Raw genomic sequence first — 24,455 nt, 5'->3', positions numbered from 1 at the left:
TTTTTTAATGAAAAATGACCCAGACTTGTTTTTCTATGCATCCATTAGCCTTTTTTGATTGAGCTTTAGGATTACCAAGCAATATCCATCCCTCAAGCATGTTGTATTACAATCATAGACCTCATTTCTTCTCAGTTTCATTACATTCTGCAGGTCAAGGACTTAAAAACAACCAGTTGCCCATAGCAGGGGCTAATTCTTGGCTCTTCTGTCTTCTTCTACATGTGTATCCCTCTAACACCCCTCATGCCATGCAGAGTAAGTAGGCAGCCGGCATTTACAGGGAGCTTGTCACATGCTTACCGTCTCTGTGTCCACACCGTCAAAGCAGTTGCAGAGCAGTAGAGTGGTGTGGTTTACACCCCCACTGCCTAGTGTGACTTGGCTTGAGGTTACAGCCCAGTTCAAATTCAGCTGGTCAAGAGACTGAGGTCTGGAAAGGAGAAGGAAGTCCAGAGATCATCAGAACTCAAGATTTTACCCTTAGCTTTTCTCCAGACCATTTTGTGAACCTCCAAGGGCAATAAAATGCTGGCAATGACATGACAGCATAGTCTGCTCCTGTAGTATCCCATTTACCTTCAAGCCACATCAGAGAGCTTGGCAGAGAGTCTGAGCACCAGTTCAGACACATGCCAAGGGATGGCTCTAGCTAACAGAGTTTTAAATGCCTATTCATGCCAGAAATGGCCAAAAATAGCCAAAGACAGATGGACACGATGCAGCATCCTCACATCTGCATTAGCCATGCCAGTTTAGCAGGCCACCAAAGCTTGGGGGGGTTCTTGCATTGACAGCTATGGCAACTCTGCTCTGCTGGGGGAGAGAAGTAGGGTTGTGTTACGGATAAACCAGTGAGAATACAATGTGTGCTGCAGGGAAGGATGAAAAAGGACACAGCACCTGAACTTTTCAGGGGGATAAATAATGGGACAGAACTGTCTTGATATGGGGTTTGCAGAAATAAATACTTCCTAGAGCATGACATGAAGGTAAAATAATTGCAAGAGCTTTCAGAGAGCTTGAATCCAATTAATGTGTCATAAGAAATTATTTCCAGCCTTGTCAGCCATTTTAAACTTATCTGCCATCTGTTAGAGAAATCTAAAATCTTTGGGTAAACTGCTAATCAGGAAAGCAGCACTTCATACCTATTCCCTCGCTCTGCACTTTGCCTGCCCCAGCAGGCTAGCACAGATTTTCCCTTTATGAGGACTTCAGATGAGTGAGGGACAGGAGGGAGAGTGAGAAATCTTAACAATCCCTCTAAAGCCATGAACCCAGTATATATATGAGGAAAGAAAGAAAAGTAAGAGCCATCTTATGTCATCTGTGAGGTATACACAGAGCAAGTAGCGTATTATCCTTGGAAAATAACTGACTTTGGTCAACCAGAATCTTACTGTTGTACTTTGAGAAACTGAACTTACGATACTTAGGGACAAATCCACACCTCGCTAAGATGCTTCAAAAGGTTCCAGGGGCACAGGATGTGTGCATGAGCAGAGCACCCAACATCACCAGCTGAAAGCAGTGGCCATTGACTTTGCCACAAGCCCCTCTCAAACACTCAGAGGTGGTCCCTTGCCCTGACTGTCCTTTTGGTAGCATGAACTGCCGGCAGCAGAATCACAGCACATGGGCGGATGGTGGGACTTGCTCAGACAGACACGACTGCTTAGCAGCAGAGCCAAGAGCAGAACACGAGTCCTCCAGTCTGTGCCTTTTTCAGTGAGACATACCATTATCCCAGTACTTGCCTGTGGTCTGCATCTGTATTTTTTCTATATTTTCAGTTTGCCTGCAGTAGCGGGCTTTGGGTAAATTCCAAGTAAGCTGATATTTATCACCTTTTTTTTTTTTTTTCTGATGATAAAGGCACATCTTTTTGCTATTTTAGTGTCACATAGAGGAGGAGCTTTAACACTGTATAGACTGTCTGGAAGTCCTCTGTGTTTCCAGAGTCTCCATGAGAGCGTATTATGAGACGGCTGAGTGCCTGAAGCACTTTGATTTCTGTTTTCCTCCCATAGATTGTCGATGGCAAACTGTGGTTCCAGTTGGACTGCGGAAGTGGCCCGGGAATCCTGGGAATTTCTGGCAGGGCTGTTAATGATGGAAGCTGGCATTCGGTCTTCCTGGAGCTGAATCGCAATTTCACAAGCTTGTCCCTGGACGACAGCTACGTGGAGCGCCGCAAAGCCCCCCTCTATTTCCAGACTCTCAGCACGGATAGCTCCGTCTACTTCGGCGCCCAGGTCCAAGTGGATAATGTCCGCAGCCTGACTGACAAGAGAACAACACAGGTCTTGAGTGGCTTTCAGGGCTGCCTGGATTCAGTTGTCCTCAATAACAACGAACTGCCACTCCAAAACAAGCGCAGCAGCTTTGCAGAAGTGGTTGGCCTGACCGAATTAAAGCTTGGCTGCGTCCTCTATCCCGACGCCTGCGAGAGGCATCCCTGCCAGAACGGCGGAACCTGTACCAGCGTGCCATCTGGTGGTAAATATTTTGCATTACTTTATGGGTTTCCCCCTCCCCATTTTCCACTATAATTTATTGCCAGAGATGGTTTTATGCAGCAACATGCTTGAAAAATCTCATGAACTCTATAAAACTCTGATAGGTATTGCAAATTGTGTAAAAGCTGTTTGCTCTATAAATAACGGTGCACCTTCTCATTGCATTAGTGTTCCAGGAGGAAATTGATTTATTGGCTGTTAGGATAATCCTATTTCTATAGAAACCAATAGAATTACAATTACTGTAATGCTCAGCTGGATTTTTCAGGATCCATTTACAGCATCGAAGGCTGTGCACAAAGATGGTGATTTCAAACGTCCATCACAGATGCAACAGGACTGTTGCCTTTCTCTGTTTCTGAAGCTGTCACAAATAATTATTGAGCTGTCCACAAACACCTTGGTCCTTCTGTGAGTGAGTAATTTGATTACCTGTCTGCATGGAAAGCAGCGAGTCCGCCCCATTAGAAACCCCCCGAAGCATATTTTACAGCTTCCTCGGAGGCCTTAGTGCCTCAAGGTCTAATATTATCCAAAGTTTATAGGCCATTATTTTAAACTGTGCTCGTGTTGGAGTTTCCTATCCAGTGGTTATATGGTGGCTTGTGTGATTTGGTGCCAGTGACTTACTACCCAGTAATGTAATGCACAAGTTACCAGACCATAAGAACAGTCAACATCTTAGCAGGAAAAAAGCAAATGGCATACATGCAGGACCTTTCCTCTGGGCTATTCTGTCTCTGCAGTGTACGGGTTTCTCTTCCAGTTCCCCGCATTTTATTAGCAGGCAACATTGCTCACCTTTTCTGGCAGACAAACTTGCTCTAAAAAGGAGGATGCTCAACAGAGAAATCTGCAAATTCAGAGCTTTCCATCCACTTATTGTCAGTGGGTTTGGTCATGGTTCCCTAGGGAAGTTGCCACTAAACTCTTTTTTTATGGAGCATTTAACCACTGTCCAGGGCTTTCTGCTTGGAAAGTTCCCTTTCACCTGTAACTGTTACTTCTGTTTTTCATCATTTTAAGCCTTATTCTCGTATTTCCTTTCTGATCACCCTCCCCCAAGCAGATTTTTCTAAACTTTAGTAACTTCCTAAACTTTAGAACAGTTTAGTTTTCAAGGCTGAGATTGACTGTCAAACAAAAGTTTCTTATTGGGATAACCCTGCCCTTACAGAGTAAGCCCTGACAATGTGGATTTTCTGATGCTGAGATATCTCAGCTAGCATCTCCTCTGGATCCTTGGCTTTGATTCAGCCACCTCTTCTCCTATGCCAGGGCAAAGGGTGCGTCATGGATGCTATCAGCTTTGCTGTCGGCGGAAGGAGATGGGAGAACAGTTGGGAGGAATGAAACATAGCACTGGCAAGCCAGGATGTGATGTGCAGCATGAGGCCAAATGCTGCTTGTCTGTGTCATTAAGGGTCTTTATTTACCAAGGGAAGGAAAGAAAAGGAGTGCTGCACAACAAGGTCAAAAGACAATCATTGAGGCAGATGGATGCTGCAGCCACTGAGAGAATTGCTAAGCAAGATTATTTAAATCCCTAGGAAATACTGCTGTAATATGTACATGGACATAACATGGCTTTGATTCAGACTCCATACTTAATAAATGAGGTTAACCATTTGCCAAGCTAGCATCCTAGGAAGCATGAGAACGGCTCCTTCTATTGATTTTATTTGAGTCTATTTACAGTATTGCTCAGCAATCTCGTGATGAGTAAATTGAAACCTTTCTAACAAAACACTTTACAGTAATTCTTTTTTTCCCAACGCCATGTGCATGGCAATTCAAACTGAGGGGAGCAGTGGGGCGGGGGAGAAGCAGGCGGTGCTGAAGATTAGACCCATTTTATGACTGGAATGGCACACACCGTTTTCATGTCAACATAATTCGCTGCTGGAAAGCAGTGATGGAACTGATTTAACTTGCCTGCTTTCCTGCCTCGGCGAGGGGGCACGTGCCCTGCAGGGATGTTTCGGCTGCCTGCCGTTAAAAAATCTGTTTGCTGTTTTTACTGCCTCAGCAGTGTATGTAAATAAAGGATTGTTATAAAGCCATAATTCCAGCACAATGGGCCCTGACCATACATCGGTGGTTCTGCAGACCAGCCCACAAGGAGAAGGCACAGGCATTTTTGTTTCCACCAGGCAAAGCAATTCTGTTGTTACTGTCCTCCATATGCAAAAAGGCCACGTAATTAAATTCCTTAGAGCAGAGAGCCCAACAGCACTGCAAATGCTAGTTGCGGAGCCACAAATTGCAACGTGCATTTAAGAATCGTCAGCCATCGTATTCACTGACATAGATGTTGTTAGCAGCTGACTTTCATTTAAAATAGAAAAAAAAAGTAGTAACTCTTCATTTTTTATCTTAAGAAAGAAAATGGCAGCTTTTTTTTTTTTTGTTGGGGGGAAGCATTCAAAAATATACTGTGCAAAGGTCTTTTTCCCAATCCCAGGGCATTCAGTAGCATCAGGATCTCTTGACTAATATTTTGTATGATATTATCTTCCTATTAAGGTTTCTGGAGAATAATGATCCTTTTCCTAAACAGAGAGTATTTGGCGTAATGGTAGAATTTGTTTTAATAAAGAAATCCTCTGATTTAAATTTTACAAGGCAGATTTCATATACTGTTAACATCCTTTTTCTTACAAAAACCCTACTGTGCTTTACAAGGAAATTAAGAGAGAGAAAAAGAAAGCTCAGATTTATAGTTAACTTTAAAAGAAAACAGTCAAGCAAAGGTTACCCAACATTATAACATGGCAGAGTTGCTGGCCACATGCCAGAAATCAAAGGGGCCATGTCTAATTTACATATAATTCGCATAAATTGATCATCTAAAACACAAACCTCGATAATAGTATTCCTGTTGCGAGATTTTCCTTTCAATAGAAATGCCTACTGCCCTGTTCACCATTAATAAAAAGCTGCCTCTGATTACCTTCTACTTCATCCTGTGTTTATATGAATAGAGTAATATTACAGCCCTGTTTGGGGCATTGCTAAAGCGATGCTTTGCATGCACTTGGAATGTGTCCACGCTGCTGCTGTTAGGGTTTGTATGGGTAAATTCACGGCAACTTTGAAGCTCCTGACTCAGGGACAGTGCTGTGTATGGGCTGCACAGAGCTTGGGACTAATTGCAAAGATATTGCCCCAAAAGGAGAGTTGGCACAGGGCTAGCTGACCCACGCTGGCTCTTTCTGTCTGACCTCTCTGCATATTGAACAGGAGGACAAGAGGTGAATCTTAGCCTGCAGGAGAATATATGGGTAGCTCAGACACCCTGAGACATCTCTGAGAGCACAGAAAAACCTCTCTGTTTTCAAAATCTGGTTTCTGGGCCAGCTGAAAGCGACCGCAGCATGAACCTCTGCTTGCACTCGTGTTCCCACGGGTCCGAACCAAGTCCCGCGGCAGCAGTGTATGCCCGGTGTTTTTGGGCGGTTAGAGAGAGGGTGCTGTGTGTCCAGGGACCTCCTGGGGAGATCCCATGCATGCTTAAAAAGGGCTGGGAAAGGGGGACCAGCTCTGACAGCACAGGAGACTCAAGAGAGCTGTATACGGCTTCAGGACAATTTTCTTGGAGACACTGGAAACCACAGCCCTGAAATACAGGCCACATTCCTCCAGACTTTTCAGCCCTACCCATAAACACAGGTCAGTGAAGCTGTTTTTAAAGAAAGTTATTAGCATTTTGAAACCTGACAGACAGCATGACTTTCAGAAACAGCTTGGCTCTTTGGACTGAAATTTCCCAAGAAAATTCAACCAAGTGTTTAAAGTGTGGTTAAGCTATAAGCTGCTGAATATGAGGTCTTAAAATAGGAAATGTCACACAACCTTAATAATAGAGTGGTGTTACCAGGTCTGCCAATAGTAAATGTATGTTTATCTGCATGAATAACAACATGAGCAATCACAGCAATAGAAAGCTTTACTGTAATCACATCCGAACACTGCGCCAAGCTTTTCAACCACAGAGAGAAACCTCATGCTTGTAAAGCCTGCAATTATAAGTATAGCTACTTCCTTTTAATTTGATCAGTCCTATATACATCTGGCTTTGATTGAAGCAAATGGCTTATATGAGTAGGCAATTTTATTTGAACATGAAGCATTTGAGCAGAAATATCTACTGAGTCAAGGACTGTGGGCAGAGTGTGAGGACAGAAAGTCATTGCTTTCCCTTTTCCTCATTTTTTTCTTTTTTAGTTTTTTTGTGAACAGAGTTAAAATCCAAAGAGAGGGAAAAATGCAACCTGGCACTTAGGTGGTGGTTTTAATAAATGTTTTAAAGCATGTTGGCAACATTGACACAGGAGTGGTTTTGAGGATTAGGTAGTTCATAAGAACGGCATTAGGGAAAAATGGGTGTATTAATACCGTAGTCACAAACTGACCTGGTCTTACTTATGGTCTCAATCTCACTTTTTCACACACACAAACAAACCAGCATGCTGTAATGTGAGCATACCAAATGCATATCAGTTAGTTTTTAAAAGCCTTTTAGAAATTTTGGGGTGTTTAATCTCTTTTATAGTTATGCTTTAGACATCTGGATTTAAATTCCCAGTTTCAAAGCACACACACACCAATCCTTTCATAGAAAGCACCAGTTTAACAAAAACTGAGGTTCATTTTCATACCAGCTAGTGGTAAGAGGCAATTATCTGTTTGAGGACAGATAAGTTACATCTGAAGTGGCAGGAATATGTATGGCTGAAGAACACACAGTTCTTGAAGGTGGCCTGGTGTATCTATAAACATACCAAAATACAAATGCTGGGAGAGGTCCTCTTCACCTTCAGTTCTTATCAGTTAACTTGCCATGAAACACTATGTGAGCAGGGCCAAGGACGTTGATTTTGTCAGGGAAAGAAACTACATGGGGAGATCAACTGTAAAAGCCAAAGCACATAACAGATAAAAGCCAGCTCCTCTTGCAGGTGATGGATAGAAACAGGAGCATACACTTGTTGAAAAAAAGAATTGGCAGCAGTTTGGAGCATCCTCTTTAATAAAGCCAAGTAAACCTGAGGATAGACAGACATTCAGATGCTCAGGCTGGGAATGCTACCAACGGAGACGTTCACTGCATAATGGCATCCCATCTGCTGATGGCACCGTGCCTGCCTTTTGCCACTGTCTCTGCTTATTAAGTGCCAAGCAAACATAGGTATAGGCAGAAAGCCTGTGTGGTGTCCTCATTTACAGCATGTTGCCCTTTGGTAAGGTCTGGGCTGAAAAATCCCTTTTCCTCTGGACAGGGACATGCCAACAAGGCAGGAAGAGAAGCTGTTGGAGTCAAAGTGAGAAAGTGAGACTCAGCTACATAGGAGGGACTCTGATTAGTGGAGGAGCATGAGAGAAGCCCTATAAAACAACCAGAAAGCCCAAGGCTATGTGTAGGCAAGAGAGGGCTATGTCTAAATAAATGTTTTAGATCATGAATGAGCTTTGATGTGAATCTTCTGATCATACCCTCTCTCTGTGCTTTGATTCCTGTTGTGGAGAGGTGAGGTCTTGAAGGACAGGACCAGGCTTTCCTCTGGATGGTGCTGAGCTGGAACATGTGCACCAGGAGTGCAGCTAACGTGATCCTAAGGCCCTGAAATGTGTGCATTGAGGGTGCTGGGTCCTCAGCACCAACTGTTTTGCTCCACAGACTCACTGCTGTTGCTCTGCAGGGCTTGCTAATGTAGATATAGCTTAAAAGGGCCATATCATTGCTCATAGCTTGTTGTTGCTCTTAGGTCAGCTGTTGGTACAGGCCATTGTGGCACATGCTGAGCGTGTTGTGGTCCCACCCCAGCAGCATTGCAGATGTGTTTACCACAGCTTTCTATCTTTCCCCACTGTTTCCTTCTGAAGCAATACAGTGGTGACATCACAAAATTTGCTGCCTTGGAGAATGCACATCAACATTTTCCAGCACCAGTGTGCAAAATGAAATATTCGTATCACTTGGAGGGAACTCAGATGGACTGTATGATCTTACATATTGATGAATTTCCAAGACTTACAGTGCCTTCACTGTGAACAGGAGCAAGCCCTAGATTGCTTGAAAGGGTTTTTCCATCCCCTGCCAAGAGGACAGGGCACTTAGCCTTTTCTTCGGCTCTGTTGTTCTCAGATGTGGAAAGTTTGCTTATTATTCTTGTGCTAAACCTGTGGGAAGAAATGCATGATACATTACTGGAATATTAGATTAAAAGTGTAATAAAAATTCTTTGTTAGACCCAAGATGCACTCCTGACCAAAAGGGTTTCCTTTACTATTGCACTTTGTGGCTATAATGTGCAGTAGTGGGCAAAATTACAGCCTCTGCTGAGAGGTTTGGGGAAGCATAAAAGGTCTGGCAAGTCTGCTGGCCAAGTTGATATTTTCTGTGTACTGAGCCATCGTATCAGCTCTTCACTTCCCTACTCCATGAATTTCAACATATGCTTTGCTCTGTTGGAGAACCTCCTGGGTGAATGCTTTGCAGCTCCGAGCATGTGTGTCACAGGAAAGTTCTGTGTCTTTTGCCAGTGGCTCGGAGTTGGCAGGTGTATGGCAGTGCTTCCAATGGGAGGAAAAGTCAGTGATAAATATTGTCATTTAATTCTGTCTTGTTTTATTGCCTTTTTTATTTCTAACTTTTATCCTTAGACTTAGAATCTATGCTGAATACTTCAGACTTCTAATATCTGACTGTTCCACCATCATTAAATCAAGTTCAGTCAAAAACATAGGCTTTCAGAAGCAGACTTTTCATTTTGGTCTTGTTCATACATTGCCCAGTAGAGCTCTGACCCATCTGGAGCATTCAGTTTCATCTCCTCTTAGTATAAAATGTTAATTGAAGTTGCTGCATCTTAATATAAACAATAGACAATAATAATAATAATGAATAAATCCATGTTCCTTTTATACTTGGTGGTAAAAGGGTATTTTTTTTTTTTTACCAAATCAGTATTTCTCAAGTTTTCTGCAGTGAATAAATGTAACAGAATATATTACAGACTGAGAACCCAGAACTTAATCAGCTGAAACAAACACAGGACATGAAAAGAAAGTGATTCAAAGGCTTTGTCTTACAAATGACTGACAACTAGTAACTTAGGTACAGAAAGTTGGGATTTAAAGTCACGTTAAAGTTATGTAGGTTGAAAATATCAGATAACAAATAGAAGAACATATCTATTCTGCTATTATATAAGGCGACAGATTTGTTTACGAATCAAATGTTTTATATTTGAATTTAACATTTTCATTTCTCTTAAACTCGAGACCATAAAAAAATATATAAAACATTACTGTAAATTTTTGAACTATAGATGTCACTGTTCAGTCATAAAATGAAGCACTGAAACATCCTCATTTATTCATGCTGTGATTTCTACTTACAGTATTTCTAGATCAGCTACTTTGCCAACTAACAATAACTTTTCCATAGGGATGGCATCAAAATGCAATGCCTGGTGCAGTCACAGTTTTGTAATTCTTCAGACCCAGATCTCTACAGGTCCAGAAAGTTGTTCTCATTGTCTGAGTGAGATATGTATAAAACACCAAAAAATAATCCCATCTTGCTGATGCTGACCAAACGTGCTCTCTAGGAATCCCCAAAGTCAAATAATTTCTCTTCCTAACTCTGCAACCTTGGAATCACCAGTGCTTCTATCTCCCTTCTTGTAGCAGGAGAACGAAACAGCATGATATTTGAGTATCTGTTTCATTTATCTTCAATTAAATAGGATTGGACTCTTGACTGAATACGCCAGCAAGTCTGGTTCCAAGTTTGTTCTCTAAAGCCTGTCCTCATGAAAGAATTCAATTAGAGTGACTGAACAAGGCGAATTGAACTGGATAGGATATAAAAGATGTGGGAGTCTTAATGCAGAATTGCTTTGCCTCGTGCCTCCATTGGACTTTTCCATATTGATTCTGTGAAATTCTTTTCCTTGTAACTGTGCTGGAAATTCATGCCTTGTTTCCTAGAACAGTGGCTTTTAAAATATGTTTTGGGGTGGGGGTCGGGGGTCAGATTTATAGATACAGAAAGTTTTTAATAATATGTTTAAAAAGCTGTTGTGGTTTAACCCCAGCCGGCAACTAAGGACCACACAGCCTCTCACTCACTCCCCTGCAGTGGCACTGGGGATAGAACTGGAAGGGTAAAAGTGAGAAAACTCATGGGTTGACGTAAGAACAGTTTAATAAGTAAAGCAAAAGCTGCACATGCAAGCAAAGCAAAACAAGGAATTCATTCACTACTTCCCATCGGCAGGCAGGTGTTCAGCCATCTCCAGCCATCATGTGTAACCATTACTTGGGAAGACAAATGCCATCACACCGAACGTCCCCCCCCTTCCTTCTTCTTCTTCCCCCCAGCTTTATATGCTGAGCATGACGCCATATGGTATGGGATAGCCCTTTGGTCAGTTGGGGTCAGCTGTCCCGGCTGTGTCCCCTCCCAGCTTCTTGTGCACCCCCAGCCTCCTCGCTGGTGGGGTGGGCTGAGGAGCAGAAAAGGCCTTGACTCTGTGTAAGCACTGCTCAGCAATAACTAAAATATCTCTGTATTATCAACACTGTTTCCAGCATAAATCCAAAACATAGCCTCATATTAGCTACTATGAAGATAATTTACTCTATCCCAGCCAAAACCAGCACAAAAGCTCACCACTGAGGGATGATATTTCAGCTGCATCAGCTTGATCTCAAATAATCTTGACACTGAATTGAGTTGCATTGAACCATTTCAGCTCTAACTCCAGCAAGTGTTAATGGCAGGAAGGTTCCTTGTTCCAGTTGCTTAATATGCTATATTCAGTAAGTTTGTGAACCCCATAACAGGAGCTTGAGCCTTGCCTACACATCTGTTTAGGGCATTTGGATTGTGTAAGTAGTTGTTTAAAAAATCAGCCAAAGTTTTTTACAGATGTCCAGGAAAATTTTGCTAGTTCAACATCTCTAATCTAGGAGTCTTTCCATCCCAGGGACTGCCTTAGCCATCAATGGCTTTCACAATCTACATGTTCCTTGCTCTTTTGAAATGAAAAAGCACTGAGATTTCAATAACCAGTTCACAATGTAAAGAGACACATTGTCTCACTGAATTTCTTTATGACCTTAAATAAAGATTCTATTAATGGCATTATGCCATTTGAAATCACAAAAAAAGGTTGTCGTTTGATACATGGCAGAGTGAACTGATGGTTTCAAGAACTGGTTTTGACTCTGATGTTGCTCCTCTGTTGACAAGAAATGTGACTTTGATCCCCTACAGGGTCCCCCTCCACTTGGGTGGAGTTATGTCTCATGTATTGCAGTGAGTGATTAATCAGTCTCTTAATAGCACACACTGCACATAATCAGCTCTGATTAGGGCTGGCCTTGCCCAGGTCAGCTGGTATTACGTAGTTTATAGTTCATGCCTGGACTGTGCGCTTTATGAAAGTGGTAAGTATCACTATTGAGTGTTTTGTTACTGTCACATCCCTACTGTGTTGTCCTTGTGAAAGGCAGATGTGGAAAAGGTTTCAGCTCATGCATTTGTTCTTCAGTGAAGCCCCTAAAGGAGTGTGGGCTGCCACTATCAGCAAATATGGTCTGTATTTTCAAAAATATTGGGAGATTCATCCTCGATCTAGAATATTTCTTTTGCCCAAAGTTGTTCATGGACAACATTTATTCTTACCTGAATCATGACAAACAGGCTGGTCTGAGCTACAGCAGTTCCTCTGGTCTCTGTTCATAGACATGAACTCCAATTGTCCAGACATCCCAGATACACAAACTCTCTACTGGCACTAGTGTGGACCACACAGACGTACCAGAATGAGTATAAACATGCTCTTTCCCCCACAGTACAATATATTTTTTGGAGTAAAGTAGCCAAATGGATCCCCTTGCTTCTAGACAGATACAGTGGTAGGCTTCTGATTTATTTCTCTGTGTCCCTCACCTCCCAGGCTACCAGTGCAATTGCCTCTCCCAGTTTACAGGAAGGAATTGTGAGTCAGAGATCACAGCCTGCTTCCCAAATCCCTGCCGGAACGGAGGCTCATGCGATCCCATCGGCAACGCTTTCATCTGCAACTGCAAAAATGGCCTGACAGGAGTAACGTAAGTGACCCTCTCCAGGTGGGCAACGGGAGCTTTTTCATTCAGTGATGGCAGGCTTTTTGATCAGGCATTTTGTAACCAAAAGCTATGATTCACCTAGCAAAAAATAATCCAAAACTTAGTGCTTATTTCAAGTCTAAGCTAATGACAGCTGAGAAACCTGTGAGGCTTGCATGTTCAGAAATGCTTTTCTGAACTTGGCCTCCTAAATTATTGTTTCAGGATGTTATCTCCAGACAGTTTTCACTGAGATATGCACACCTAAGTGTTAGAGGATTTTTGAGCAATCCTATAAAGCCTGTGGAAGCTGCTATGTAATCTTTTTTTTTTTTTAAATGGATCAATTATTTAGTCACCTTAGCCCTGACATAAAAGCCTAATTTATTGCATTCATTTTTAAAATCCAAGCCTTTATCTACTTGATGTAGAAACAGAAAATCCCGACCTGCCCATCAACATGCTTTTTTCTCATCTAGTTTGCCTACTGTTTGTACTTTTTGTTCTGCTTTTTTTTTAATTACCTCTTCTTCTTTCCAACTCTCCTCTCTCTTTAAGGTTCCTGTTCTTTTTTTTTCCCCTTGCTTCTCTAACGTTTGCTCCTTTTATCTCCAGACCTAAATAATTTTACAGTCAGTATATCCTCCTCTTCTCTCAAATAAGTACTCTGATTTTTTTGCTTTATTTTTTTCAACTATTTTCTCCTTGAATCCTCCTAATATGTTGTACTGAATCCCATGGGATGGTCCAAAAACAATATAAAAAGGCTGAGATTCTCTATTACATTCAGTGAGCCTCATTGGGGTCAAGGAGCCTTTTCCTATCACATACCTTAAACTCTTATTTCCTTCCTGATGTTTCCATTTTATTGTCTTAAAAAGCCATGGAATAGCTGTAGAAAAAATTAAATACCATTAAATAATATGATAACAATAGGATCATTTGCCAAGCACCAGCAAAGTGTTAACTGTAATGGTACTACTTTGACAAGATAAGTCATGATGTACAAGCTGGGCTGTTTGCTAGGTGTTCTGCAAACTCTCCTTTTCTTCTTTTAAGGTGTGAAGAAGACATCAACGAGTGTGAAAGAGAAGAATGTGAAAATGGTGGCTCCTGTGTCAATATATTTGGTTCATTTCTGTGTAACTGCACCCCTGGCTATGTGGGGCAATACTGTGGTCTTCGCCCCGTGGTGGTTCCCAATATACAAGCTGGGCATTCATATGTCGGCAAGGAGGAGCTGATAGGAATAGCTGTGGTGCTGTTTGTCATATTTTTGTTGATCGTCCTCTTTATCATCTTTCGTAAGAAAGTATTCAGGAAGAACTATTCCCGCAACAACATCACGCTCGTACAGGATCCAGCTACTGCCGCCCTGCTCAACAAGAGCAATGGCATCCAGTTCAAGAACATCAGGAACAGTGGAGACAGCAGAAATATCTACCAAGAGGTTGGACCCCCACAGGTCCCAGTGAGGCCAATGGCCTATACCCCATGCTTCCAGAGTGACTCGAGGAATAACCTGGACAAGATAGTGGATGGGCTTGGTGTCGAGCACCAGGAGATGACAACGTTTCATCCTGAGTCCCCTCGAATACTGACAGCCAGGCGGGGTGTGGTGGTGTGCAGTGTAGCTCCAAACTTGCCTGCTGTGTCTCCCTGTCGCTCTGACTGTGACTCCATCAGGAAAAGCACATGGGATGCTGGGACAGAAAGTAAGTAGTGCTGCTTGCTGCTCTCACTCTTCCTTGCCATAGGTAAGGGTTGCCTTCAGGGTGCGGCAGGTACAGTGGCACAGGTACTCTTAATGCTTCAACTTCATACACTTACCATTGTTACATTTTTCCAATAAGTGATTTTGTTTAATTTTGAAAGCTTATAATTAAACTAGGCATACAAGACCTCTATTCTATGCATTAAGTATGACTAAATGTATTTATTTCACTTGTTCAGAAAGCACATATGAGTAAGTGCTCTGAGTGTTAGTTCTTCAAGTGATGCAATGCAGTCATCTTTCTACTGGAAAAAATAATTTGGGGCAGAATTCTCAAACATAAACTCTGCTAGGTTTGGGCAGTTTGTCTTCCAAGGGAGTTAAAAACATTTAAACCTGCAAGAAGCAATCATGTTTTGCAACAGGGACAAATGAACTAATATTCTCTACTTCCAGCATCTATGAAATGAAGCAGAAAATCATGCACTACTTACAGGATCACCTTTTCAGTCCATTGCATTCCCATCTTCATTCAGTATCAGAGTGATCACAAAATTTCTGATGCCCACGCTTACCCTGTTTGTGCTCTGATGGTTTCTCACCTGATAACACAGTGCCCGCTCCATTCCTGAACAAGTTGCTGGAGATGCAGCAAACTTCACCTGTGCTGTCATAGCAGGAAATACCAGTTTGCTGCGACAGAGTTACGGCTCTACATTTTCTATCCTTGCAAGTCAAAACATGTCATATGGACTGGGAGATGTTTGCTTTAGCATATGGGGTTTTTTTATGATGTTGTCTCTTTTTAGCAGTTTTTCCTAATGCATCTTCAACCCCACTGCAACACAACCTTAATCTAGACTGTCAAATAAAACTCCATGATCCAGAAACTTTCATAGTCCCATAGTTTTAGGCAATAGGAATTGAAGAAAAGAGAGAAGAATCTGGCACTGCCTCATACCTGTGTCCTAACCTGCACATTTTCATCTAAGTCAGCACATTGGCTAAGGTCTTCTAGTGAAAAACAGGAATTAATTTTCATTTCTTTGGGCTGTATTTCACAGTTGTGTTGTGGTTGACCTTTTTAGCCATTAAATATAGTTTTGCTGATTGAAAGCATCAGCATGCCAGCCCTGGTACGTGCTCTGTTCTGTATTCTCTTGGATGTTTCTGCTGCAGACGCTGCTGTTATCTGTATGAATTTCTGCACAGCATGAGGCCATGCCATGGAGACGGACCTCAGCTGTCAAGGAGTGGGAAGCAGTGCAGCTTCGTTACTGCAGCACTTGCTCCATCTACTACATACCCTGCTTCTCAGCAGGAGCAAATCAGCCCTTACTGTATGGAGGTGCCCCATGCTGGGTAGAAATAAGCTAGAAAAAAGCTAGCAGGTGGAGAGCTGTACTTACATGTTGTCAGCACCTGAGTTTGTTCGTTCATAATTAGCTCAGGTATCTATCTCAGTGCTTACCAAGGAGGATAACTTTTTGTGTTCCTTATTATCACTCATATAATGTGCAATTGAATGTGTTTATTCATATGTGTTTAATTACATGAAAATTTATACTATAGGTTGCAGTTACATTTCTAAACTGTAGAAGAGTTGTCAAGACTGAATGTCCCTGATGAAAAGCAATGTAAATTGAAGCATAATCTATTATATGTCAGTGGTGGAGCCATTAAAATCTGATCCAAGGGCCACTGATATGAATAAAAAGATGCACAATAACTCTATTGAGCATTGAATGAGCCTTTAATGAGGCTCTCATATTAGGAAATGAACACTAAAGATAAATGTAACTGTAATCTCTTGTATAAGATGTTTATACCACATATTTTAAGTCATCGTTTTCTTTGCTGCTGAGACTACATGCCATCTAAAAAGGCAGTACTGAATATAGATGTTTCTTCGTTGATTACAGTGGTATCAGCCACTTGAAAGACTCTTTGGGCTTCAAACACTTCAAAAGTCTAGGTATCTTCATCCGCTGCCTTCTTGACCAAAAGGTCATTTTCTCTGTCTGAAGGAAATAATTTTATTCTGACAAAAATAATAGAAGGCTACTTGTTGGCAGGATTTGAATGGCTTTGTGGTATAAATAGACAAACATGCATACCTAGAGAGTACCATTTTGCTTTGTTTTTGCTGTCAATGAAGGTAAAGGGGTTGATGACGCTGAAGAAGTGACCTGTTTTGCAGGAAGTAATAAAGGCAGCAACTCCGAAGTACAGTCCCTCAGCTCCTTCCAGTCTGATTCCGGTGATGATAATGGTAAGAAATTATTTTATCTTTATTATGATGGGGGCAAAGCTCTTTAACTCTCTTTCTAATATTATTAAAAACATCTAAGTGACGTCTAGAAAACCCTTTAATGATGCTAGAAGTCAGAAAGTCCTGGATTCAAGCCCTCACTTTGTGTCCATTTTTTAAATTATAGGAATGTAATTAAAATCTTGATGCTTGGAGCTGTTGTATCAGTACCAAGCTTTACAGTGAATTAGAGGTGTGATACAGAAGAGTCACATTGCCAAGATATAAGTTGACTAATAGGTTGCAAGTAAAATGTAGAATTTCTATCATTTTCCCTCTTTGAAGAGGATGACTTCCGTGTTTCATCAGTCACATTAAGGGGAATTTGCGTACCGTTTGCCAGGGCTCATTCATGGTCCCAACACAACTCTGCTGGTGCTCAGCTGCAGCAATAAGCAGATGAGCCAGTCCCTGGTGGCTTGGCCTCTCCCTGGCAATCACAGCTCAGTGAACAATAGAGCACCATTAAATCCTTGCTCGGTGCATGTTCATTGCCTGCTCTTATGTCCTACATCATTATCTCAGTGGGTGACATGGGCAGAGCCATACACAGCCTGAAAGAGGCCTACAAAGTCAGAACAAACCTTTGTTCCTACAGCACATGTATGTTGAGCGGTGGGTCTGAGAAAAGGCAAGGTGTTTCTGCCAGGGAGGGATGATGGATGTCAGGGAAGCCTTATTCAGATACACAGAAAAAGATTAGCACAAAGAAATTGCACTTAGTTTCCTCAGCCACCAGTTAATGAACTGTCTGGAGACTCAGTTCCTCAGTCATGTCATGCAGCTCTTCCCTAGGTACTCCTAAATATTGGAAAAAGCACTTAGAAAGAAGTGCACTTGCAGTTCCTTTTGGTTCAGCTGTGGCTGAAGCGTCATGAATATTTTTTTGTTAAGCTTCTCAATGCTTTTCTGCCCTTGCACCCCCCAAAAAAAACCTTTAGTGTTTTTTAGAATAATTATTATTATTTTAATAATATATATTCATGTTATTATTACCTTTAGAATAATTTTTCAGTTGATCATTTATTGTACACAATTACTTTTTATCTCCCAATTTCTAATTAGGCTTTTCAAGCATCTGATCCTGCCCCCATTTAAATCAGTGACACAATACCCACTGAAGCTGGATTGGACCTTCTGTGCTTGCTCATTTTTTGTGAAAGCTGTATTTAAAATATGGCCTTTAAAGATAACAATTCTAGTTCAGGGTCTAAACAAATCCATATCTTCAGGAAGAATTAGGGAAGAAACTTAAATCATCTGAGTCATTTTGCAGAGGTCAATGCAAGACTGCACGCTCTGGTTTTCTTGCAGCAGCAAGGAGGGTTTGCAGTAAAAGAGCTTAAATATAAATACAGGCATAAGTAAGCATATACATGCTTATATATACATGTACATAGGGGCTAATGGATATCCCATATACATGTACTTAGGGGATACGTACATGTATGGATATCCCTCTTGAAGCCACTAATCATTCCCCTTCCTGTCATTTTAATTCTTCGTGCTTCACATCCCTGCAAAGGTTAAAAGGTTGTCAGTGAAACCGCCACAAATGCAATTCAGCATCCACACTCTTTGGGGAGACAGGACAGGCAGCTCCTCCTCCAAATTCCTTCCTCCAAAGCCGAGAGCAATGCTGCCAGGTGCTCACATGGCTAGCAGTGGGGACAGGCTTGTGTCACACTGCTGTACAAATGACTGTGCCAGCACTGTCTTGTGACACTGGTTAATTGCTTCCAACTGGGGAAACCTGTTTTGCACCTGAGAAGCATTGGGACACATACTGCCAAAGGTGTGAACAGCCCTACACTGTTCAGTTTGGATCAGGGGCAGGCAGCCTCCACTCACCCTCTTCACGGCACTTGGAGTCTTCTCCTGCTGGGTTGAATAGGGGTTGTCTCACCCTGCAAACTCTTTTTGGGTGTGATTTTGAGCCGACTTTTTTTTTTTCCACCTTATTTCTACTGCATTTAAATTGCTCAGCTCCCCTGGTCTTGCTGAGAGTAGTTAGCAGGTTTTTCTGTGATCAAAAAGCAAAAATTTTTATTAGCCACCAATTTAAAAACAAAGTTGCCCACTTTCAGCAATAACATTTTGAGAAGCCATTTCAAAGGCAAGTTACAGTTTTCCATGGTTAGCTATTTTGAACAAAGGGGACATGACAAAAATATATTTTTGAGGTTACTGTTCCACTGCAGGCCAATGGATGGTTTTGCTGGGAAGTCCAAAGAACTGCAGTTGATGACACCAGCGTTCTACCCTGAAGCAATGCTGGATTTGGGTATTGCCTTGCACTGAGCGGCCTGGGGTAGAAGTTTCCCTCCCTTCCATGAACGTGCTCTGGTCAGCTCCCAGCAGAGCCAACCCTTAGTTGCAATGAAGACTTTGCTGGCCCTGATTTTTTACCTTCCGTTTTTCACTCTCGATTGTTCTCCTGTTACAGTTTATGGATGCCCTCCACCTCTTTTCCCTGCCACGCAGCAGCTAATTACATGGATTTACTTATTTTTCCATAATGTTTATTATGCGTTAGCCAATACAAGTCTCCCTTGTACAATTACCAATGGTGCTGATGGCATAAACATGTTTAACATAGACATAGAACATGGTTTCTTTGGTTTATCAAGGCTTTTTTTTGAAGCCTTCACAAGGACTGAAGAAATTGGATGAGATCCTTGATCCCATGCCCAAAATTTAACAAAGACTTCAAAATATTCAACATGTATTTGAATGGCACTATTCGTGTTAACATGTTTCTTTTGACCTCTGAGTCTGTTGGCTGTGTGAAACAAAGAAGTATGTCTTGCCCAACATTTCTGGTCCCCTTCTTAGCCTGTTCCAAAGCCTGCTGTCTGTCTCATAATGAAAGACAAAGAAAAAGGGACGGATCCAGTACCCACTGAACCAGTGCTTTCCCTCTGGTTTTCGTGGGTTTTATTTCAAGTCTTCAAAGGCAGGGCTGTTAGTTGGTCCAAAATGTAGATCATCTAGAGGACCACACACTGTAGGCCAGTTGGCCTCCATGTTAAACAACTGTGCAGTCTATATATTAATTATTTCAAGGGAAAAGCATGTTTTGGTAAAATACCTACAGAGAACACAGAAAGCATTTGTGAAAATATTCATCAAACACAGACCAAAATTTGAACCAAACCTACTTGGATGTGTCCTCCTAATTATAGCAGTACTGCTTAGCATCCCAGACGTATTACATGGCACAGCAGAAACAGTAAATAAGTAAAACATTGCTCTTAAGAAATAGATTGAGCTTAGCACTGTTTCAGATAGTGTGATGGTCTAAAAGATAATGATCCCTTGGAGCACATGGCACTATCTCTGGAGACCTTTAAGCAAGAATGAATTAGAAATTAGTGTCAGGTAGACAAGATACTGCTTTGGTTAATTGAATCAGCTGGCCAGTCTGCTTGAATTTATGAGGTGATACACATCATCCCATATGCCTTTCTGGAAATGCTGCTTTGGAATTTATCACCACTCTGAAAATGTATGGGATTATCTGAAATGAAATGTCCTGCAACCCACTGCATAAATCATGCATTGGTCGGCAGCCTTTTTTTTTTCAATGTCAGTTCTGTCTGTTTGAGAGAATTTATTGTGTTAACATATGATGTGTGTTTAAAATACTAACCTGAAGCTGTCCTTCCCCTCCCTTTATTTTCTGCTTTCCCTCCCCTGCAAGCTTCCATAGTGACTGTCATACAGCTTGTCAACAATGTAGTTGACACTATAGAAAATGAAGGTATTTACATTTTTTTCTTTCTTGTTATGCAACAATGCTTCCTATTTTCATTGTGAAACATTCCAGCAGAACCTCACTAATCTACACTGACCAGCAAACCAGTAGCGGGGATGGGGATTTGCAGATCAGCATGTTCACCAGCAAACACAAGAACACCAGGTGGATATACCACAAAATATCTGTGGGTAATTGGAGGTGGTAGAAAAGGTGTCAAGGCCTTCATCCTCTTCTGTTCAAGTCAATGTTTTTGCTTGCTTATTCCCATTGCTTTCAGAGAGAATAGGATTAGGTTGATAAGGGAGCCAAATCATTGAGATTATCCTGGCTGCAGTGGCTGGGAAACAGGAGAAGCCACAGGAAGGCTGTAAAGTACCCCAGGCTGCAGTAAAGCTGGGCTATGAACTCCCGTGGGGCAACGTGGAGAGGAGCAAAGCAGTGGTAGGCAGGTGGCTGCTTTCTCCCAGGTAACACAGTGTCAGAAGACGTGTAGACACAACTCCATGGATGCCCCGTAGCAAGGCAGCCTGCCTGCCACTGCCTTTCCCCTGGGGCTGATGTGCCCATTGAAAAGAACATGGCAGTTGAGTCCAAGGACCCAACACTCAGCTCTGCCACTGACCTCCTGGGTAACCTCAGGCACATCTGTTACAAATGAACTGGTTTCCCTACCTATAAAACAGGAATATCACTATTTTCCTCTTCCATAAAGCACTGAGGAAATGTGATGTATCATAGATAAACATTACTTTTATTTATTTATACAGCATTTATCTCATCCTTGGGAAAATGTCATCTCAACATCAGCTAAAGTTATCCACAAGTCCAAAATTTCATCTGTATTCAGCAAATTTAAGCCAGGTTTTGCAGACTTCAGCTAATCCAGTCTGCAGAATGCTTAAAGATGATCAGGTAAATTATTTTTGTGAAATGACTGATTTTTTTCTTGAGCCAGTGTCATGGTAATTTTGAAAAGCACTTTTACTCCTAGCTAGTGATGGCACTTGAGTATTTGTCTATAGTGTATTTACTGATTTCCTGAAGTGTAAGAGTGCCATTCTTCTCACTATCAAATAAAATGAACAAGCCAAGGTTAATTCAAAAAGGAAGTCCCACTCAAAAGATAAGAAAATAACCTTGAAATGAACGAACAGACACTGTAAATGGCCTTGCCTTCCTAAAGGAAAGCTTAAGCAAACACATTGGCTCCCCATCATGCTTTACAGGTTAGAAAAAGCAAGTCTGGCAGCAGTTTCCTGAGGCTGTCACTGAAAATGCTTTGCCCACTTCCCAGTTCCTTATATGAGACTTATGAACCTTGCATGCTCTGCAGTGGAGCTGGTGAAAGCAGTGAATCTTTGGCTGCACTGGAGCTCCCAGTACATGGCAGGTAGCATTGCTGCCACAGAACCGTGGGAGTACAGGGCTTCTTCCCCTGGGAGCTGCCAGGGGTTGTGCAAGTCAGCAAATTAGTGAGGTTCTCCTGGATCCTGAAACCACACAGCTCAGAGCTACCTGATGCATCTCGGGTCCAATGTCATCACACTGACTGAAAACCAGCAAAAACGGCTTTACAAAAAAAGAGAGAAGTGAAGAAGGAGAAGAGTGGTTAGGGCCGGTTCAGACACTGCTGCTAAACCTGCAGTAGCCCCAACCCTCCTCACCCCAGGCTAACGCAGAGCAGGTAGAAAGCTACCATCTAGCTAATGAGCTAATGAAGAAATCACCATCACCACATATGCCGTGTGGTGATAAGCAAGGGCAAGAGTGGTGTTAATAGATGGAGGCCTGGAGAATAGCCTTCTCTGTCCTCGTCTGTGCCTGAGACCCAGAGGTTAAGTACTGTAATGCCATAAAGGTCTATTTATCCAGCCAGACCTCCTCCAGCAGTGCAGTCCAGAAATCTTGCCCAGTGACTTCTTGCATGAAGCCCAATAACATATGGCTGAACAAGAGCATCTCATCTAGAAAACACTGCAGCTTATTCCCTGCTCTTGTCTCACATAAAACCTCTTTCCTTGCTCTCTCCCCCACCCCTGCACCCTCTCCATACTGGAATGCCTCCCTCCCCACCAGCTAGCATGGCAGTGCAGGTGGGAGGTGGGTATGGGGTTGCGGGGCATTGTAGCTGATGGCCCCATTAAATGGCTTTGTATTCTATTCTATTCAGGTTCTTATACCGTGCCCATCACCATGGTATCTGAGCCCAGGTGGGCCCAGATTTGTTTGAACCGGCCCTGAGAATGGTAGATTCTTATTTTTCTGTTTCAAAGTGAACAAGTGAGAGAGAAATGTACTTTGCATTTATAAACCGTAGAGATGGTGGATAGCCCTTTTTGTATTAAGAATTCCATCTCTAATGTAATTCCATATCTGTTCAGTGAGGGTAAATAATTAAGATATGATAGAAAAGGAATATAATACACATGACAATAATTTCTTTATGTATGTCTGCATTTGACTGGGCAAGCTTATCTTGTACGCTAAAATAAAGAACAATTAAAAATCCTATTAAAATGACACCGAGGCAGCTGTTCTTTAGAAATATGCATGCAGAGTCTTGTATTTTCACGTGTAATACTATGCTGGTAACAAACTCTGAGTTACCAGTTTTTACTTTTCACTTTGTATCTGACAGTGTCTGTTATGGATCAAGGACAGAACTACAACAGAGGTGATTTTTCTGAGACACTTTCTGACTGTTGGACTGGGCTGGGGTGGGCAGGGCACCAACTTGATCTGTTTTTTTCTTGAACTGCTTCACGTGTCCTCTTTTGTTTGAATTCTGTTGGGCTCAAATGCTGCATGAGAACGGCCAGACACTTTTTTTATTTCAGGATCCAGTTTTCAGACAATCAGATTATTTGCTTGCACAACCTACTAGCATCCTAAAAAGCGAAATGCCTGAGAGTGGCCGTATTTTGTTTCTTTGCTTGTTTGCATTAGCATCATAACACAATTTTGTTCTCCTCCCCTGCCCCTCCGGTCAGAGCATGGATGACCTGTGTCGATTGCCTGTTGCGCATGCTGTTATTTGAACGTGCTGTGAGGACTAAGAGGCAAGTGCATGCAGGACTCTGTTTCCATTAGTGGCCCCATCCTAACGGAGTGCTGTGGTTCTCTTTCCTGCTGCAGCGTATCATTGGGACACCTCTGACTGGATGCCAAGTGCTCGCTTGTCCGACATTGAGGAAGTGCCCAACTTTGAGACGGCAGATGGAGGCTCGGCTCATCACGGCAGTACCAGAGAGCTGGAAACAGATTACTACCTTGGTGGCTACGACATTGACAGCGACTACCCTCCCCCTCATGAAGAGGAGTTTTTAAGCCAGGACCAGTTACCACCTCCTCTTCCGGAGGATTATCCGGACCAATATGAAACCCTCCCACCCTCGCAGCCGGTCTCAATGGCAAGTACGCTCAGCCCCGACTGCAGGCGACGGCCGCACTTCCACCCTAGCCAATACCTCCCTCCTCACCAGTTCCCCAATGAGATGGACGCAGCAGGGTCTCAGACTGGGAACGAATTTAGTATTTTTGCTGTTGGCCCAAGCCAGAACACAGAAAACGTTAGTGCAGGTAAGATGCCCTTATCCTTGCACAACTCTCTAGATGCCTCCTCCTCTGATGTCTCAGCCAGCTGCGGCTTTGATGACTCTGAAGTAGCCATGAGTGACTATGAAAGTGTGGAGGAACTCAACCTAGAAAATGTTCACATTCCATTTGTGGAGACCCAGCATCAGACACAAGTGTAAAGGAAGCTTCCTTCTTCTTCTTCCTCCTCTTCTTCTTCTTTTATTTTTTGTTATTTGGTCCAATTAATAGTATAAATATTGAGAAGAAATTTTGCTGAAGGTGTATTATATATATTGGGCAAGGCAAAAATACAGTAGAACCCATTATTAACTTGTTCAGAAATGATACTGTACGTGCAGACACGAAGAGACCAATTGTGTTAAGTATTATACATCACAAAATTGTTAGACAATCTGGAGAGTACGTACCTTCTATTTATTACCAAGA

General features: G+C 42.2%; 1 protein-coding gene across 2 annotated transcripts in view; it reads left to right on the top strand.

The window, feature by feature from the left end:
* Positions 1–24,187, top strand: part of FAT3 (FAT atypical cadherin 3) — a 336,114-nt gene extending 311,927 nt beyond the window's left edge. Inside the window, exons 21-27 of one of the 2 annotated variants that reach the window (XM_075727095.1) lie at positions 2,034–2,502; positions 12,497–12,650; positions 13,707–14,362; positions 16,520–16,633; positions 20,376–20,435; positions 23,071–23,106; positions 23,568–24,187. In XM_075727095.1, the coding sequence (XP_075583210.1) occupies positions 2,034–2,502; positions 12,497–12,650; positions 13,707–14,362; positions 16,520–16,633; positions 20,376–20,435; positions 23,071–23,106; positions 23,568–24,187 (2,109 nt within the window). The remainder of the gene's footprint in view (positions 1–2,033; positions 2,503–12,496; positions 12,651–13,706; positions 14,363–16,519; positions 16,634–20,375; positions 20,436–23,070; positions 23,107–23,567) is intronic. The other variant, XM_075727102.1, reaches the window with a different exon arrangement.
* Positions 24,188–24,455: the final 268 nt, after the last annotated feature.

The sequence above is a fragment of the Pelecanus crispus genome, chromosome 1 (assembly GCF_030463565.1).
Source record: "Pelecanus crispus isolate bPelCri1 chromosome 1, bPelCri1.pri, whole genome shotgun sequence".
NCBI classification, from domain to species: Eukaryota; Metazoa; Chordata; class Aves; order Pelecaniformes; family Pelecanidae; genus Pelecanus; species Pelecanus crispus.
This window is presented reverse-complemented; position numbering and strand designations above follow the sequence as displayed.